The sequence below is a fragment of the Danio aesculapii genome, chromosome 17, assembly GCF_903798145.1.
Source record: "Danio aesculapii chromosome 17, fDanAes4.1, whole genome shotgun sequence".
Lineage (NCBI taxonomy): Eukaryota > Metazoa > Chordata > Actinopteri > Cypriniformes > Danionidae > Danio > Danio aesculapii.
The window spans coordinates 37962025-37982213 of NC_079451.1; the positions used below are offsets into that span (position 1 = coordinate 37962025).

The following is a 20189-nucleotide window of genomic DNA, read 5'->3' on the forward strand; positions in this document are numbered from 1 at the left end:
AATCGGTTTTATTTTACTTAATCTAATGTTGCTATCTAACAAACAAAACGTTTCTTTCATCTTTTTTTTGTTATTTGTAAAAATTGTATATAATATTTAATGTGTTGTATGTTATATTTTATGGTATCTGTTATGTTATGCATGTTATATATGTAATGTTTTACATGTTATATGTTATACATGTTATATTACAAGTTATATGTTATGCTTTGTTATATATTATGGTATATTACGTTACGCTATATGTTCTGCTTTATGTTATGTTATATATTGTTACATTTTACATGTTATTTTATGTGTTATGTTTTGTAATACATGTTATATGTTATGTAATGTGTTACAGATGTTATATGTTATACATGTTATATGTTGTTACAAGTTATATGTTATGTTGTATTATATATGTTATGTTATACATGTTATGTTATACATGTAATGTTTTACATGTTCTATGTTATTCAAGTATATTACAAGTCTATTATATATTACAAGTTATATGTTATGCTATATGTTATATATTATGGTATATGTTATGTTATATGTTATATTATATATGGTTACATTTATATGTTATGTAGTACATGGTATTTGTCATGTAATATATGTTTTATGTTATACATGTTATGTTACAAGTTATATGTTATGTTTTATATTTGTTATATGTTATGCTTTATGTTATATGTTATGCTATACATTATGGTATATATTATGTTACATTTTTATGTAATATTATATGTTATGTAATAACATTTATAATAATGTTTTGTTATACATGTTATATTTTATGTTACAATTTATATGTTATGCCATGTATATATTTTATGTTATTCTATATATATATATATATAAAATATCTTCTGTTATGTTATACATGTTATGTTATTTGTTATAGCATAACAAAGTGTAACAAAGCATAACATATAACATATAATATATAACATGTAACATGTTATGCTATATATTAAATGTTACATGTTATGTTACATGTTATGCTATATTTTAAACAATGTTATGTATTATATGTTAAATTATTCTAAACGTTATGATATATGTTACGTTATATATTATGTTATATGAGTGCAATATGTTATGCTATATATGTTGTTATTTGTTCTATGCCATATGTTATGTTTTATGCTATGTTATTTCATATATCAGATTGTTTTTATCCCCTTCTGTTAAATAAGATTGTATATTCTCCTATAATACTTCTTGGAGGAAAATACTTTTTTGCTGCATAAATTTAAGCCCAATTCTATAACACTTCATGCTCAGTATTTGGCTTCACTCAAACATATCTAATAGATATCACATTGAATAAATTAAACATGAGATGTGAGCTTAAAGACATTGAGCCGATGGGCGCAGTGGGCTCTGTCTGGGTCAGAAGTCAATCCTCTCTTGTTCCCCTTCCCCCTTTTTTTCATCCCGACTCAAAGACGGGACGGCTGGAAGACCGAGAGGATTTCATCTCCAGGCTTTTCACTCAGCATCAAGCTCTAATCACCTGATCAAAGCCTTCATTTGTACAGACTGATGCTCCAAATGAAGAAAAAAAAAAAAAAAAAATCGAGTCTGTATTAAGTTGTCTCAAGCTTCTTTTGATATTTCAGCTTAGTCCTAAATTTACACCCCAAATTTTCTAATGCCATAGCTTTGACTGAGAATCAGAAACCGCTTGCATTAAAGCTGATATTGCTGAAAACTGCTCAAGAGTAACAGTAAAGACATCTACAATTTTACAAAATTGATCTTTCTATTCCTATCAATATACAGTTAAAGTCAGAATTATTGGCCCCCTTTGAATTTTTTTTGTCTTTTTTTAAATATTTCCCAGATGATGTTTAACAGAGAAAGGAAATTTTCACAGTATGTCTGATTATATATTTCTTCTGGAGAAAGTCTTATTTGTTTTATTCGGCTAGAATAAAAGTAGTTTAATTTTTTTTAAATATCTGGTAAAATATTATTTACTCTCATCATGGCAAAGATAAAATAAATCAGTTATTAAAAATGATTATTAAAACTATTATGTTTAGAAATGTGTTGAAAAAGATCTCACCATCAAACAGAAATTGGGGAAAAAAAATAAACGGGGGGCTTTTAATTCTGACTTCAACTTTATATAGATTGATAGATAAATATATAGATACAAATATCTCTCAGGGGTTTTCCTAGTTGAAAATGAGGCGAAGGTGGAGTCTTGATGATAAAATTATTGCTACTTGAAACAAACATATTTTGTATGATTGTTGTAATATTTCATACTTGTAATCTTGTAGTATATTTATTTGTTTATAATAATGGTTACCACAATAATATTTAGCAAAAAAAGTAACATTAAATAATTGAAATTTGACAATAATACATTTTCTGAGCAGCAAATCAGAATGATTCCTGATTGATCATGTGACAAAAGTTTGCACAAAATTTAGCTTTGCATTATGGGGGAAAAATATTCTAAAATAAATTAAAAGAGCTATTTTTTTTAATTGAATTAATATTTTAAAACCGATAGTTATTGACGCATACACACTAAAACAATGAAGTTTGTTCAAACTACTAAAGTTATTGCAAAAGAAAAACTCTAAACAATTGTGTTTCAGCTTATTTTAAATGTTTTATGTTCAATCCACTTAAATTTGTAAAAACTAAGTTAACTCCCTTCATGTTGTCCCAACACAAATCGATTATTTGGAACCCAGAATTTTTTTACAGTGTAGGGGGGTAAACAATACTACACTGTAAAAAAATGCTGGGTTGCACACAATTCCTTCATGTTCCAACACAAATCAATTAATGTAATCGTTTATACAACTTAAACAGGATTGAACAAAACAATTAAGTTGTCCCCCCAAAAACCTTAAAGGTTGTGCTTTTTCAACTTATTTTAAATGAGTAGTTTGAACAAGCAGCAAAAGGACCAGAATTGAGAACCACTGCTCTAAAGCAACCACATTATGAATACACAGCATTTACAGCAAGAAAATTAAGTCTCTTACTTGTACTTGTTGAGCTCTGGGGAATATTTCGCTTTGGCTTTGAAAATCACCTATGGAAGAGGACACAGAGAAATAAGTTTTAGAGCTATTTCAGCTTTATGGATGTGACCTTTGAAGTAAAATCTCAAAACATAAATTCACAGAGAAAGGATATCTCAACATTATATTGAAACATCTAATATTTTCCAAAACAACTAACCAGAGAGTTATGGGACCAGAAAAACGTCAATCTGTAAACATTTAAATATACATGCATTATGGATGTGACCAAAAAAGTTAGCGATAGGGATGCTCATTTCGGTTAATTTTGCCAACCGACAACTGCTGCGCATTAACTGCTAACCGGTAAGATTAATATAAAATTATTATTTAATAAAAAAAATGTCTATTTTGTCTATAAAATGTCTAAAAGATGTCTATTTTGTGACTGACACATTAAACATTGCATTTTAAAATACTAATTTATTTTAACTTGCTAATATGCGAACATATTAACAACAGAACAATAACAGAATATTTTCATGCACCTGCAGTGTTTTTAAAAGCATAGAAATAAAGAATGAACTAAATAAAAAGAATAAAATAAATAATCCTGCTCTAGATATTTTTCAGCTAAAGACCAATTTAGATTACAAAACGAAAACACTGACCTAATACTTTAAGAACGAAAACACTGACCTAATACTTTAATACTGTTTTTTTATCTTTCGTCAAATAAAAATGGAAAATATACATTTAATTAATGCTCCACTGTAATTCTTATATCACAAACCTCTGTCAACATTTTTAATAAAAGTCTTTAAAGATTAAAGATTATGTCTTGATCGTCTGGTTTTACTTTAGAGCTTGTGTGCTTTTATTTCCTCTCTCACTCACGGTCCATGTGTGCGTGCTGCGTGTGATGAAAGACTATGACGAGGCTCATATGTTAATTTTTGTAAATTATGGGCTACTATAGCATATAACATTTTTTTGTTTACATATGGTATTGCATTAATTTGCATATAAGTTATATAAGCTGTAAAATAAAAGCCTCAGTTTGGTGTGGCCGATCACACCGAACTTGCTTTTTTGTTCCAAAAACGCGAGGCGCACCACACTGCCTTTTTTGTTGATGAAAAAAGCTGGTTGTGCTTTGTGCCACTAGAAAACGACTGAATCAGCTTAGTATTGTGCGTGAGTGTTGCTGTCAATGTTGTTATAATTGTAATATTTAATAATATTGTGATTTTCAAAATTTGTAAAGTAATACAGCTTTGGATAACTTGAAAGTGACCACTAGTCTCTCCTCCATCTTTAAATGTTCTCCGTAGTCCTCTTGACAACACAAACACTGCAGGCACCTCAAGAGAAACCTTGCCTCTGCTTTCAGTTGGTTGAAGAATGAAAAAGCGCAAAAATGCGAGGCACGCAGGGCACATAACCAGCACGCAAAACACTCGTGGTCAATAGTAAACCATTCAAAAGATGCGCGTCTCAACGCAAAAAGCAGCCAAATATCCCCTTATGCAGCCAAACGTTAAGAATATATAACCTAATATTTTGTTCATCATTTATCTGACACCTTTAATCCGTTAAAAACGCACCTTTTCGGTTAACGGTTAATCGGTTATTTTGAGCATCCCTAGTTTGAGAGTTTGCACTACACAACATACTTTGTAGAAATTGTGTGACTTAAACTGCACAACCCAAAAGAAATAATGCTAATCAAAAGGATCAGAGTTGGCTCTCTATAAAACAAAAATTATGATTTTGTTGACATTTTTGCATTTATGAAGGAAAACCTTCGTTATGGATGTGACCTCTCTCCGTTATGGATGTAACAGATGTGAAATTTCCACTTGTATGAATTTAAAATCAAATATAATAGTTTGAAAACATTGACAGACATTTGAGTATTTTTACAGTCCTGTAAAAGTACAAGCCTATGCAAAACACCTAGAAAGGGTTTAGCCATTTTGATGACATTTGCATGGAATTGCTCACTACCAAATTGATAAAAACATAATTAGTACACAATCTAGCTTGGTCATTCGAGGAGAAGTGTTATCAGTAATGGAGAAAAATGTTTTCACCATGCAACTTCTTATATCTGTAGTAATGACTAGCTTGTGCTAAAGCAGAGATAAGAGTGCCGAGGGACCAGGCTGTATCTCAGAGTTTGTTTAAACAGAAACATCTCCTGGTTAAGCAAACACCCTCAGAGCTCAATAACCACTAAAAAGTTATTGGTTATACCTGAGGTCTGTGCAACTCAGCCCTAAGGTCAACCTAAGGTAAGCACAACTACGGATGCTTGCACAACAGTCACTGATAAGCATTTGTGGGCCGTTTACACTGACATGGCCTTCATTTAGCTCAAACAAAGTACATAATCATTTAGCAGGTGATGCACATTCACTAGCATTCAAAAGACAGACTTATGTATTGAGTAAAAGTCAATAAAACTGATCGGACCAAAAGAAGTGACTATTTATTTAAAGTAGGGCTTCACAATATTGGAAAAATCTGTCATTGCGATATTTTGTATTTCTGCAATATTTATTGCAATATGAATATAATTATTTCACTAGATGACTGGAATAGCTCAATTTGGAAAGAACACTTTTTATTGATTAGGATGATTTCATAGCCCAGATAATCTGCATAAATTTGCATACATTTATTTTAATTGTTTTGGTGAGTCTAACTGTAATCACTTGTAAGCAAATAAAACTGCATAGTCTTCATTAAAATCTAAATGCAATACATTTTCATTATTATAATTTCTTGGCCCCATAGTTTTTTTCAGGTTACACTTCACAATAATTTTAAATTATGGTACCTGGTCAGCTAATTCCACTAAAACTTTGCTCAGGGATAAATAAACAGAAGCTGTACTTGATATTGCAGATCCTGCGATGTAACTATTACGAATTATCACATTGCGATATCGATGTTGAAACATTACCAATGACTAATTTTAGTGCAAAACAAATGCACCGTCAACACTTTCATTTCATTAATAATGCAACATTAGCACCCGGGCTATTTTTACTGCTAAATGCAGTCAACACATTAATCACTGCAGGTTCTAATAAGAATGAAAAACAGATATATTGGTGCAGAAATAATGCACAAGTTATTCATAAAATAACGCACAAAAGACAAAGGCTATAATGTTAAGCCTTATTACACAGTCAGAGACTTGCTCAGATGCATGCTTTTTACCGCTATGATAGCGCGTGCTAGAAAGCTACTCAAAATCCTGCTCAGGTCAGGCGTTTTTTTGGTTACCGACTCATCTTAGTTAGACGCCTCATCGCTGCACATATCATTTTGCACTGCGCTAGTGTAAATACTGCTTTAATGTTGCTGAAAACTATACTTTTGTCATATATTACGTTTTAAAATACTACCATAAAAAGGTTCTTAATTATTGTCTGAAAAAACTTTTGAGCAGCAGCCTAACTTTTCAGTTTTTACTGACTTTCAAGATGGTAGTCCAATCGAAAGTGACTGAAAGCCTCCAACAGCAGGTTGACCACATGAAGACCAAATGGACCCTTTCAGTCATGAGATAACAAATCTATAATTTCTGGCAACATCAGTACAAAGTCCCCCAAAAAGGCTAGCCATCCACTAAACTGGTTCAAAGTTCACTTTAGTGATGTTTAGCAAGTTTAATTTTTTGGGGTCTGATGGGATACTTATGTTCGTCATTAATCTGGGAAAAGACTGAAGCCTGATGCGTGTGTAAAAGAGGTCAAGGGTTAAAGTTTACTAATGTTTCTGCAAACATTTATCAGAAGCTCTTTCAGCAATATGCAGCTCTTTTTCTGTGTTAATGCTCAACAAAGTGAACGTTGGAGGGCATTTATTCCACATTGTAAAAAAATTCTCTTACTGCGCTAAATATTTTAGTTGAATCAATTGATCTTTTCTAGTCATCTCAACTTACATCAAATATATTACGTTAAACTTAACTTTAAACATTTTTTAAAAATGATTATCTTAGTAAAATAAGTAACTTAAAAGCGTTTGCTTTATTTTTTATAGTGCAAAACATCTTTGAGCTACCATTGGTCAGTGCATTTCATGCGATTGCCGGATTTTGATGTATGTTTTTTCCACCACGATTAATTTTTTATTCCACGAAGGTCAGACACAAGAAGAAGAAAAACATCAACAACAACAACAAACTGGTAAGTCAAGTATAGCAGAACTGTTTTATTACGGAGCAGAAAAGATGATTACGAAACTTTTCTTCTCTCACAGCCCCCATTGTGGTTGTGTTTAGTGTACAACTCCGCCTCCTGGGGGTGTCTGAATGTTCGAAAACAGTATAACTTCAGTATAACACCAAACAAAAAAAAACCAAAACAAAGTTTGTTCTTCGATTTTATTTGAAGTATACCAGGGACTTAAGTGTTCAAAAAGTGTTCATAAATTGTACTCCAATTCAGTCTCAATTTTGCTCAGCCTTAAACTTTTGAACAGTAGTGTGCGAAAATATAAATACTTTCAAGCAATGATACTAGGCCATTAAGGGCTTTTTAAAAGTCTGTAGACTATAAACAACAGCAGTAGTCGGCAACCAAAACCGGAACTGACCTCAAATTTCTGCACCTGCTGATTTAAAAAGGGGTCTGGCTTTCAAGATAAAAATTATATTAAATTAGATTAGGGCGGCACGGTGGCTCAGTGGTTAGCATTGGTGCATCACAGCAAGGAGGTCGCTGGTTTGAGTCACGGCTGGGTCAGTTGGCATGCAGTCTGCATTTCTGTGTTTGCATGTTCTCCCCATGTTTGCGTGGGTTTCTTCAGGGTGCTCCGGTGTTCCCACAGTCCAAAGACATGTGCTATAGGTGAATTGAATAAACTAAATTAGCCTCAGTGTAAGAGTGTGTGCGCGAATACGAGTGTGTATGGGTGTTTTCCAGTACTGGATTGCGGGTGGAAGGGCATCCACTGCATAAGACATATGTTGGAATAGTTGGCGGTTCATCCTGCTGGGCGATCCCTGATAATCGGGAACTAAGCCGTAGAAAATGAATGATAGAATAAATTTGATTAAAAGGATCCATAATGCTATCACTTAAAGATTGAAAACTGGAATACGTCACTTTGTTTATGCTGTTACGACAATGTGTATCACTATCAAAACCAGGCATGTGTTCAAACAGTCTACTTGTTGACTAATGGCACTGCAGCATTCATAATATTTAGTCAATATTTTTCAGCAGCTTATTTACACATTTATGGTTTGCTTCAGCACACTGACAAAATTTCCAATTAGGCTAGGGAGCATGGGAATTTACGAGCACACTGTTTAGGAAATAACAGTGAAAACTCGCACATCATGGCAACATTCTACTCTTCTGGTCTTTCTCTAGTCACATTGCTGATGATTAAGATTATTGACAGGGCCTAATACTATTATTCTCTGACACAGCTGCCAGTGACATTTGACTTGTTTGATTTGAGAAAAAATAAATAATAATAATAATAATAATAATAAATAATAATAATAATAATAATAATAATAATAATAATAATAATGAATAATAATAAGAAGAAAAAATAATAATAAATAAATAATAATAATAATAAATAATAATAATAATAATAATAATAATAATAATAATAATATAATAAATAATAATAATAATAATAAATAGTAACACTTTATTTTGATGGTCCATTTGAGTATTAGTAGACTGTCTGCTTAATATCTGTTGATACTGCTGCTAAACAGACATTTAACTGACTATAAGAAACTTTGCAAGTACATGTCAACTTACACGAACCCTAACCTAACCTTTATAATCTTATGAGAATTAGTTGACATGTAGATGCAATGTAACAAACGGACCATCAAAATAAAATGTGACCAAAAAAAATTCACTTTACTCAAACTACTGACCAATGACTAACTAATTTCTTACCTGTATTCAAGTATGTTTGAGCAACTGAATCAGCATCTCTCATGAATATCAAGAGGACTCTTGTAGAAAACAGCTGAACACACTGTGAAAGTAAGGACACTTTCAATCACTAGAGAACGACACCAGTTTCACAGGCTGCGCTTGACAGCCTTCAGTGGCACATGTGCAAATTGAGAACAGATGCTGTGTTGTTAGTATGCACAAGAGGCATCTGCAATGACTTACAATGACTTTACAGGTTTTATGAAAGAAAAAATTACAACAGTGATCTTAATTAAAAGGTCAAGAAATTCAACCAAATTATATTTTTTGCAATTTCAAAGATATAAAGTATAAAATATATGTGCATGTGCTTTTGCTATGCATGCATATGGTAATATTAACATTGGGGGGGGGGGGGGGGGGGGGATGGTCACAAGACTCATGGTCTTGGTCATATTACAGATTCTGAGTCATGGATTAGATTATTTTTCAGAGCAGTGAAACATAATGAAAAACAACTAGCATAACAAATCTAATATTCAAACATTACTACAGACCAGAAAACAGTCAACATAGACACTAAAAATAAGTGCTTTTATTTTTATATTGGTCTAAAATTATAGTAGGGCATCCAAAAAAAGGAATTAAATTTAAAATACATTGCACAGAAACTGCACAATAAGGATAAAGCAGGGATTTCTGGGCAAATTCCAGCATGGACATTTTTTTGGTTGTATGCAATATCTCTCTTTATATCATCAATTTTAGGTTTATTTTAATTATTATTATTATTATAGATTTTTTCTCTCTTTTTTTCTAATATTTCGGTTTTTATGTGTAATAGGTAGGCATGGGCTGGTATAAGATTCTGACGGTATGATAACGTGGATAAAAATCGGTTTCACACGGTATCACAGAATTGTGATCACAGCTCTAAAATAAAGTTCTTTTTAAACTTCGTAGTAACAAACAAACAAAAAATAAATAAATAAATAAATAAAATTACTAATACTAAATAATTTGGAACAGTAAATAAGTCAGGCTAAATTATTAAATCATTGACTTCTGCTCTCTTCATTAGTTTCAAAAATCACACTTAAAAAACCTTTACATAGGAGCGATATATCATAATTTTTTTTGCGGTTTTAATACATTGACTTTTCCAAACCGCTGTAAATCTTGAAACCAATTATTGTCCCATGCCTAGAAATAGGCTTACCTTTATACAGCTATACATTTACATTTACATTTAGTCATTTAGCAGACGCTTTTATCCAAGCGACTTACAAATGAGGACAAGGAAGCAATTTACACAACTATAAGAGCAGCAGTGAACAAGTGCTATAGACAAGTTTCAGGTGTGTAAAGTCTAAGAAGCAAAGCATTAGAATTTTTTATTTTTTTTTTAAACCTGTAGTTTGTTTTGTGGAACTAGTTATATCCTTAAATATACAGTTGAAGTCAGAATTATTAGCCCTCTGAATTAGCCCCTGTTCATTTTTTCCCCAATTTCTGTTTAACGGAGAGATTTCAACACATTTCTAAACATAATACTTTTAATAACTGATTTTTTTTATCTTTGCCATGATGACAGTAAATAATATTTTACTGTATATTTTTCAAGACACTTCTATACAGCTAGTTATTGTATAATGATGGTTTGTTCTGTACACTATAGAAAAAAATAGCTTAAAGGGAACATAGTTTACCTCTTTTTTATGATTTAATATTAATATTATGGTTCTTCTGAGTGTGCCAGTTTAGGTTCAGTTTAAAACACAATTCAGATTTTTTTATTATAATGTGTTAAAAAGTGTCATGTTGGGGCCGTGTCCACAGTTCGCTGATTTATGGGTGTGTTGCTTCACATGTAAATTAGTTTCGGCTTCCCGCCAACGTAACAAGGGGGCGGGGCCATGAGCTCACCCGCTTTGCGTTTGCTACAGAGTCTGACACTGGGTGTGCTTATATCACCCAAATATGACAGTCTATACACCATACATGCACATATGTCTGTCCAAACAGCTTGAAAAGTAGATTTTTTAACCATAGGTGCCCTTTAAAGGGGCTAATAATTTTGACCTTAAAATTGTTTTTAAAAAATTAAAAACTGCTTTTATTCTAGCCGAAACAAAACAAATACGACTTTCTCTAGAAGAAAAAATATTATCAGACATACTGTGAAAATTTCCTTGCTGTTAAACATAATTTGGGAAATATTTAAAAAAGAAAAAAAAAATTCAAAGAGGGCTAATAATTCTGACTTCAACTGTATATATTTAATGAAAACTATTTTCTGTATTATACTGTTTGACTGATCACTTTAACTAATGTTTGAACCTAACATACTGATACACATCCATTTTCTTCATCAACTGTTCACTGCATTCACTAAAGACAACCAATTGGGTTCATGAGGATAATCACCAACATGACAGATATGTTATCTATGTGTGTGTATTTGTCTAAGACAAAAAGGACATGAATGTGCAATGTGTAGATGTGAATGGTTTAAAACACTTGCACGATGATGCAAATGATGATTAAATTTTGCAATTAATCTATGAATCACATTGTTCACCAACCATAGACTGCAGTCCATATGAATCTCAGATCCATTACAGCACTAGTCTACATTGCAATATTTTGCAGGAAATTAGAATACATTACAGACAGCCTTTTTCCATTATGAACAGAGTTGAAGATGAACAGAATTTGCTTGAAATCGAACATCCCCAAATATCTTTAACTTGTCAGATATGATGAAAGTACTGCATTCTTGCTGAAGTATTAATTATTTAGATCAGCAAAATTATAAAAATATCTTACTAACTCTATACATTTATGGTAAAGCAAGTCTTAAAGAGACAGCAGTAAACACAGCCTGTTTATGTTTTATATAAACAGCCTTCAAAATGTTTATAAAATACAGAGTGAACTATTCTTTTAATATTATTTGACATATTGAAATAAATAAATAAATTAAATAAATAAATAAAATAAATACACAGGCTTTAAAATGTTTATAATATACAAGGTAAACTATTCTTTTAATATAATTGGACATATTGAAATTAATTAATTAAATAAATTAATTAAATAAATAAATACACAGGCTTTAAAATGTTTATAATATACAAGGTAAACTATTCTTTTAATATAATTGGACATGTTGAAATTAATTAAATAAATAAATAAATAAATAAATAAATAAATACACAGGCTTTAAAATGTTTATAAAATACAAGGTGAACTATTCTTTCAATATTTTTGGACATAAATAAATAAATAAATAAATAAATAAATAAATAAATAAACAAACAAACAGCCTGTTTATATTTTAATTAATACACGTTTCAAAATGTTTATAAAATACAGGGTAAACTATTCTTTTAATATTACTGGACATAATTAAATCAATCAAATCAATCAATAAATGAATAAATAAAATAAATAAATACTAAAAGAGACAATTAATCAAAATCATTTAAAATTTACCCTCACTCGTGTGGTTCCAAACCATTATGAGTTTTTTCATCTGTTCAACACCAAAGAAGATATTTGAAGAATGTTAGAAACCTGTAACCATTGACTTCCATAGTAGGAGAAACAAATACTATGAAAGTCAATGGTTACCGGTTTTCAGCATTTTTCAAAATAACTTTCTTGTGTGTTCAACAGAAGAAAGAAACAGGGTTATGACAAGTGAGTAAATGTTGCAGAATTCAGTTTTGGGTGACTTGAATCCCTTGGAATGTGGGTATAATATCATTTCATGCATGCCTGACTCAAAAAATATACCCAAGTATGTCTCATTCAAAGTAATCGGCACACACTGAAGGTGTAAATAATCGATAGTTGTGTGCTGGTGTGAATTGTGCATGTTCATTTGTCATCTCGCTGTCAGCAGACACATCCGAGACTCTGCTGAGACGCACAGCGCAGCATGATTTGCAGTTAAACAGAAGAAAGGCTCCCAAAAATAAACACAGAAACTGCACCTCGCGTTTGTCATCTCACAAGAGAGCGGGAGGCTCCAGGGACCCATGCTGCCTTGGGCTCCGTGCTTTCACAGAGAATAGACAGCGTTAAAAGCTCCCATCTATCTGCTCTCCTCTCCCCAACCCGAACCACACAGTCTTACATGCAAAAACAAGGTCAGCATGCTCCACATTCAACACTCACTGCCAGCTTGCAGATTAGATACTGCAGGTTTTTTTTCATTTGTTTGTCACAAGGTGGAGAAAGGTACACGTCAGATATGATTTCGTTTACATTTTCTCAAAAACAAAAGGTGGAGAAATCATTATTATGATTATAAAAATATTGCAATGCGTTTTAAGAGGTTGTCTATTAGAATAGATATTCAGTTTTACTTTAAAGGGCACATAGGTTAGCCCTTTGTTCAGATTTAATATAAGTGTTTTGCGTTTCCAGAATGTGTCTGTAAAGTTTCAGCTCAAAACACCCATCATTATACCTTTTGCAAGATTCTACTTTATACATTTTTGTACTAGGGGGCTGTTTTGTCGTACTTCACCTTTAAGGCTAGTCCTCCAAGCCCTTTCTTCGTGCCTTAATCTCCTCCCTCGGCTGCATCAGACAACAGACAGACTTAAAGGAAGCAGATCTCACGTAGCGTCTGTGAGAAATACTACAGTAAGAACTTTACCATTGAGTATTTGTTGTGCAGTTGCATCGATGTGTCACACATAAAGTTTATGCGCGTGCGCGCACAGAGAGAGAGAGAGAGAGAGAGAGAGAGAGAGAGAGAGAGAGAGAGAGAGAGAGAGAGAGAGAGAGAGAGAGAGAGAGAGAGAGAGAGAGAGATTAGCTTTGCACTCTTTTTGCACGCATTTGTGACAGGATACTGGTAATCTCCACTGCTGTATGGATATCTTATGTTAATGTACAAAATAAACCTGATTTAACATCCAAAAACCGGGATTGAAGCGTCTTCTTTTATAATTATCCTGACACGCGGCTGTGCTGATGAAGTAAAGCTGAAGTACATTTCTGTACTTCATTACACACATGCTCTATTTTAAAACATTTTAAACATGTAAAACTCACTCTTGATCACGTTTGATGATGATTAATGATTCGATTTTTATTTTCTTATACTTGTCTTTTTTTAATTCTTTTTTATGTACAGCACTTTGAATTGCCACTGTGTATGAAATGTGCTATATAAATAAACTTGTCTTGCCTTATGTATGCATGTATGATTTTTTTTTTTTTTATATAAATTTGCACAAAACAGAAAAACAAAAAACAAATATATATAAACAAACATCCCCAACACTATTTTCCCTTCTGAGGCTTTAAGTGTCACATAAATGTACAGCAAGTGTACGTATAGGGCGCATACACAACGATAAACAAATAGATAGATAAATGTAAAAAAAGCAAATGCAAAAAGATACACTATACACATAAAAGCGAACCATTTAATGTATAATAAAAGGTTTGCGCTTCAGTGTTTGGACTTTCAGAAGTGAAAATTAAACCACACTGAACTTCAACTCTGAAAACTGAACTGACACAGTTTCAATTTACTATAATCTTCTATGTTAAGCTGCTTTGACACAATCTACATTGTAAAAGCGCTATAGAAATAAAGAGACATTTAATTTTTTCCCAATAGAGAAGAATTAAAAGCTAAAGTGCATTTTTTTTGTCATTGTAAAATAATTTTGCATGCCAAACAGTCAGACCAGCTCTAGTTTTCAAGGAAAGCTTTAAACTAAGAATTATTACAATTATTATACCTTTAAAACTATACTTTATTCATGAAATAATTCAAATGAAGCAGAAAAATTTTTTGTTGTTGTTTGTTTTTTAGAATTCAAAATAAAAACAAATCAAATCAAGACCTGTATTCTGAGCTGGGACAGACATGTTTTGCTTGGGATAAAAATGTGAACTCATGACTTCCATAACACACACACAAACTCAAGCTACTTTCGGTCAGTCACAGAAAAAAAAAAAAAAGGAAGCAAGCAGCAACCTTTTCAGAAGATGGATATTTAAGCCCCATATGTGACCCACGACAGACATTTTTCTTAGTTCCTTAAATTTATTTTTACCAAGAAACATCCACTTCACACGGAGTCATGCTTTTGAAAATGCATAATGCTGCGGTTCGTTGTCATGAGACTCTGTGAGGTTAAGTATCCTTCCTCTTTTACTGATGGTGTGAAATGTTATCACTAATTGTGCCACTTTCAAACAAGACATTTTATTACATGATTAAGCAAACTGTTATTCAAGAAGAACTAGTGGTTTAAACGTGACGCATAAAAAAGGTTTAATACACTTTTTTAAACATTAAAAGTGCATGTAATGCTTATTTGGGTATGCTTTCAATGGATTTCTTGCAAAGGAAAAACAAATGTATGGAGTCTTCCATGCTTCAAGTAAAAAGGCCATTACTAGATATTGATATGAACCTAATCGACCACAAATGCAAGGTTGGATTGATGTTAGGGCTGCAAAAAATACAGTTTCAGCATCGATATCGCGGTGTGATCATTCACAATAGTCACATGGCAGGATAAGCAATGTTGAGTTTGTATTATAATTGATCATTTGCACGCGTTTTTGATGCCTGTGATTGTATAATAATATTAAAAGCATTCAGATATAAGAAATTGTACCATTTGTGACCAACTACGATTAATTTTATTGAATTATTTTTATCATTCAGTTACTGTACTTGAATACTGCTAGACTCGGGGTAACAATAAAACATAACATTGCATCGTTTTCTTGATTGTATTAATAGATTGTTGTGCTTGAGAATACACAAGCAAATACAGAAACGCACTGCAAATAGCAGACCACAACGAAAATGTGTCGGGGACGCCAAAGTTTAGTTTAGCTTAAACTTTATTGTCAGTTCTGCTTGGCACAGAAAGGAAATTTGTCTTTTTTTACACTTTTTAGCGATGTACATTGTGTCAAAGCAGCTTAACATAAAAGTTCTAGTAAATTGAAACCGTGTCAGTCCAGTTTTCAGTGTTGAAATTTAGTTCAGCTCAATGTGGTTTAATTTTCACTACAGAAAGTTCAAACACTGAAGAGCAAATCAATCAATGTGCAGCTCCACAAGTCCCAAATAAAGCAAGCCAATGGAAACAGTTGCGAGGAACAAAACTTCACCAATTGACGAAAGAAGATCTCAAGAGAGACCAGGCTCAGTTAGGCACGACCATTTCTCCTCCGTCCAAGCTTCTAGTGCAGAGCTGCAGTCTAGGCGCTGGGGGCAGGAGAACGCTGGACGTCTATCGTGGAGTAGCTGCAGGTGTGAGTAGGTGAACGGTGGGTGTACAGGCAGGCCCATGAGATCAACGTAGAGACTCGCCTGTCACTGAGGTCTTTCAGGAATCAAACTCATGCTCTCTGCCCCTCTATTACCGGATTACTGATGTTGTGAATTGTCTCTCTTTGCAATAAAAACTTTTTTAAAAAGTAATACTTGTGTAATATTGATAACCTCTTTTAAACTTGAGAAAACCTTAAAGTTTCATGTGTACTTTGTTCATTTTGCCAAAAAAAACAAAACATCATTGCTATAAATGGATAGCACAAATACTGGTGTTGAATTAATAGACTGTACTCTACGTAAAATGAGCAAATACAGTTGAAGTCCTAATTATTAGCCCTTCTGAATTATTAGCCTACCTGTAAATATTTTTCCCCAATTACTGTTAAACTAAACTAAAATTTTCTAAAACGCAAAAGTTAAAAACTCATTTCTAATAACCGATTCATCTTTCCATGATGACAATAATATTTTACTAGATATTTTAAAATATACTAGTATACAGCTTAAAGTGTAATTTAATAGCATAGCTAGGTTAATTAGGCAATTCATTGTATAATGATGGTTTGTTCTGTAGACAAATCGAATAAAAATATTGCTTCAGGAGGCTAATAATAATGACATTAAAATGATTTAAAAAATTAAAACCTGCTTTTATTCTAGCTGAAATAAAACAAATAAAACTTTCTCCAGAAGAAAAAATATATTATAGGAAATACTGTGAAAACTTCCTTGCTTTGTTAAACATCATTAGGGAAATATTTGAAAAAGAAAAAGATATTCACAAGAGGGCTAATAGTTTTAACTTCAACAATCTGAGTTGAGTTAGTAAAAACTGGAACTCAAGATGTGGGAAATCCACAGACGGGGCTCTGGCTTGCGTAGCCTGACAGCAGATCACATGCAACTGCTCAGTGCATATGACTGATTTACCGAGCCAAAGAGAAGGAAATCTTTCATCTGAACAGACACTGAGACCTTCTGACATGTTTACATGCTTGAACTCATCATTTCCTGTTTTCTTCCTTGGTAAACAATCCTGCAAACACACACACTTTCCCCTCTCCAGTGCCTCATGTCAGGCCCCGAGGAGCTTTAAAAACCTGTGATTCATCTACCTATACGCTGAGAATCAATTCTGGAACGCTTCCTTCTGCTCTGTTTAACGCTTGATTTTGTACTGGGTTATCATCACTGAACCTGAATGATGGAGGATTGGCATACCGTGTGAATTAAAGTCTAGTCAACTCAAATCCATAGTTTCGCTTAACTACTCCATACAGTTCCAGCAATAACTGAGAGTTATGGATAAATTCTAGGGCGGCATGATATTGAGAAAGTCTGTGAATATTAGGGTTTACACCATTAATACATGTTATGATACTATACCAACTAAAGTATCTTGATATTAAGTAGTATTGCGATACTGTAATTCTTTACCTAAACCCATGAAATAAAGAAAATTGTCAGAAATACTATATTTTATTTGCTATAATAGGCCTACTTGAATTGAATTAATGATTCCCTTATTATTGAAGAAAAACGTGCACGTCTCTTCACCTAAAATTAAATTAATCGTTCTTTTTGTTTATTTTGTCGATAACTGACAAACAAAAAATACAATAAAATAAAGATACAAATTATACCAAATTAAATTAGTTACAAAAGGAGAATTTTTACAACCAAATTAGGCTATATGAAATGGTCAAAATGTATCTGTATCTATTGGGGGGTTTTTTTCTCCAGTTTTATCAGATAAGTAATTCAAAATTTAACTTTGTGAGTCATCTTTTAAGAGATTGTTGCAGAAATGAACTGATTCAGATTCTAACTGAAGCATCAGAAAACGTGCAATAGGCTAGCATAAAAGGTGAGAACTCTACACAGTTTGCAACCTTAAAGAGCTCCACAGACTATTAAAATAAAATGGTCTATTGTTGTACAATTGTGTAGTGACTTCCACATGCAACATTATCTATTGTAGATAGATCGTTAATGACGATACTACCATTTACAAACTACAGTGACAGTGCCAGTCTTTTGGAGCCATAGTATCATGATAATACCACACTACCGGTAAACCGTGCAACCCTAGTGAATATTAAAAAAAAAAAAAACGTTGCGATTATTTGAATACAATTTCACCAGATGGCTTAAATAGCTTTGTTTGGTAGAATTCGGGTTCAATAATTAATTAATCAAATGTAAAATAGGACTGCATAGTCTTCATTGTACAAATAATTCAATAAAATCATTTTTATTAAACTTACAAATAGTACAATTTCTTGTGCCCGACTACTCTAAACTCTCTCCTCTCTATATGCTTACAGACAAAGGACTTAAAAACACATGCAAATGATAAACATTTGTTCCATTATTTATATTAAAAATCTTCAATGACATGTTCTGAACTTCTGGTCAGCCATAATTCATATTCAACATTGCAGATCCTGTGATGTGACAATTGTGGATGCACAGATTGCGATAAAAAGATTGCTAAAAAGATACACTGTGAAGCTCTAACAATCATTCCAGGGTAAAAAAAGGTTTGTTTTCTGCTTTAGGGTCAAGAAGTGTTTACGGTCATCATAATCAGACTTATGCTACGCTCAGATAACTAAAAAAAAAAAAGCTTTAAATGAGACATGTAGCAACAAGTAAATGTTTTGTTCTCAGAGCGGTGTCTAAATTTAATGGGAATCCAAATAAATATCAAAATAAAAATACACAAATAATTTTGAGAACAATAACTAGGTATTATAAGATGCTTAATCATAACTGAGATAATTAGAGTTCTGATATTATTAAAAAATAATGGTCACATTTTATAATAAGGTTTCATTTGTTAACGCATTTACTAACATAAACTAATAATAAACAGTGCTTGTACACCCTTTAATAAATCATAGTTCAACATTTACTAGAGCATTAATAAATTCCAATTTCATGCTTGCTAACGTTATTAATGCCACTGTGAGTTAAAATGAACAACTTAACTAACGTTAACAAAGATGAATAAATACTGTAGTAAATGTGTTTGTTGTTCATTCATGTTTGTAAATATTTAAACAAAACCTCAATGTAAAGTGTTACCAAAATAATATACCCTGATGAGCCATAAATTTGTAATTATGAGAGCTCAAGTTATAATTATGACATCCAAAAAAAGAGATTAAAAGTAGAAATTGAGAAACTAAGATAAAATGAGGAGACAAAATTATATATTTTATTAAATCATTATTATGAAACCATTGCAACTGGCATAAAAAACTAAGTTATTAAATACTCTGTCATAACGGATATATAGAAAGTCAGATGCAGAATAAAAATAGTTGAAACACAGTTCTAAAGTCTTTTTAAACCTAAAATGATTTGTGTTGGGACAATATAAAGTTTCTTTATAGTGTAAAAAGTTACTTGATTTAATAATGTAATGAAACATTTTATGTGGGAGACATGGGCTCACGCATTTCTCGTCTACATAAAGGCCTTAAAAAAAGACCACACCATACTGACAGCTACAGGTTACAAAGGACGGCAGTGCAAAACACCACTGATGAACAGCTTTCAGGTCAAAGCATGCCCAATTCATGCCCAAACTGCAGCCTTTACCAACACCCAATACCCCAATAAAACAGCACCAAAACACTGGACATGCCATGAAAATAAACTTTAAACAAACAAGTAAACAGATTCCCTCAATTGGTTTAATTCTGATTCGCTTGCAATCATTCAAGCAGACAGACAGTGTGTGTTTGGGGAGCAGAAATGTTTCTCTTTCTCTGACAAAGCCCATGCCAAATGAGTCATACTTTACATGTCTGTGACACAAACGCTTGAATACATTCTGTAGCCAGCAAACACACACTTCCACAGGAATGTGAACAGCAGCTGAAGAGAAACACCAACCAATTTGTGAATAAACATGTTGTCGAAACTGAAATGAAAGGA

General features: G+C 32.3%; 1 protein-coding gene across 2 annotated transcripts in view; it reads right to left on the reverse strand.

The window, feature by feature from the left end:
• gpr137c (G protein-coupled receptor 137c) overlaps nucleotides 1–20189 on the reverse strand; it is a 52805-nt gene that overhangs the window by 16601 nt on the left and 16015 nt on the right. For both annotated transcript variants that reach the window (XM_056477220.1, XM_056477219.1), the window contains exon 2: nucleotides 3003–3052. In XM_056477220.1, coding sequence (XP_056333195.1) covers nucleotides 3003–3052 — 50 coding nt within the window. The remainder of the gene's footprint in view (nucleotides 1–3002; nucleotides 3053–20189) is intronic.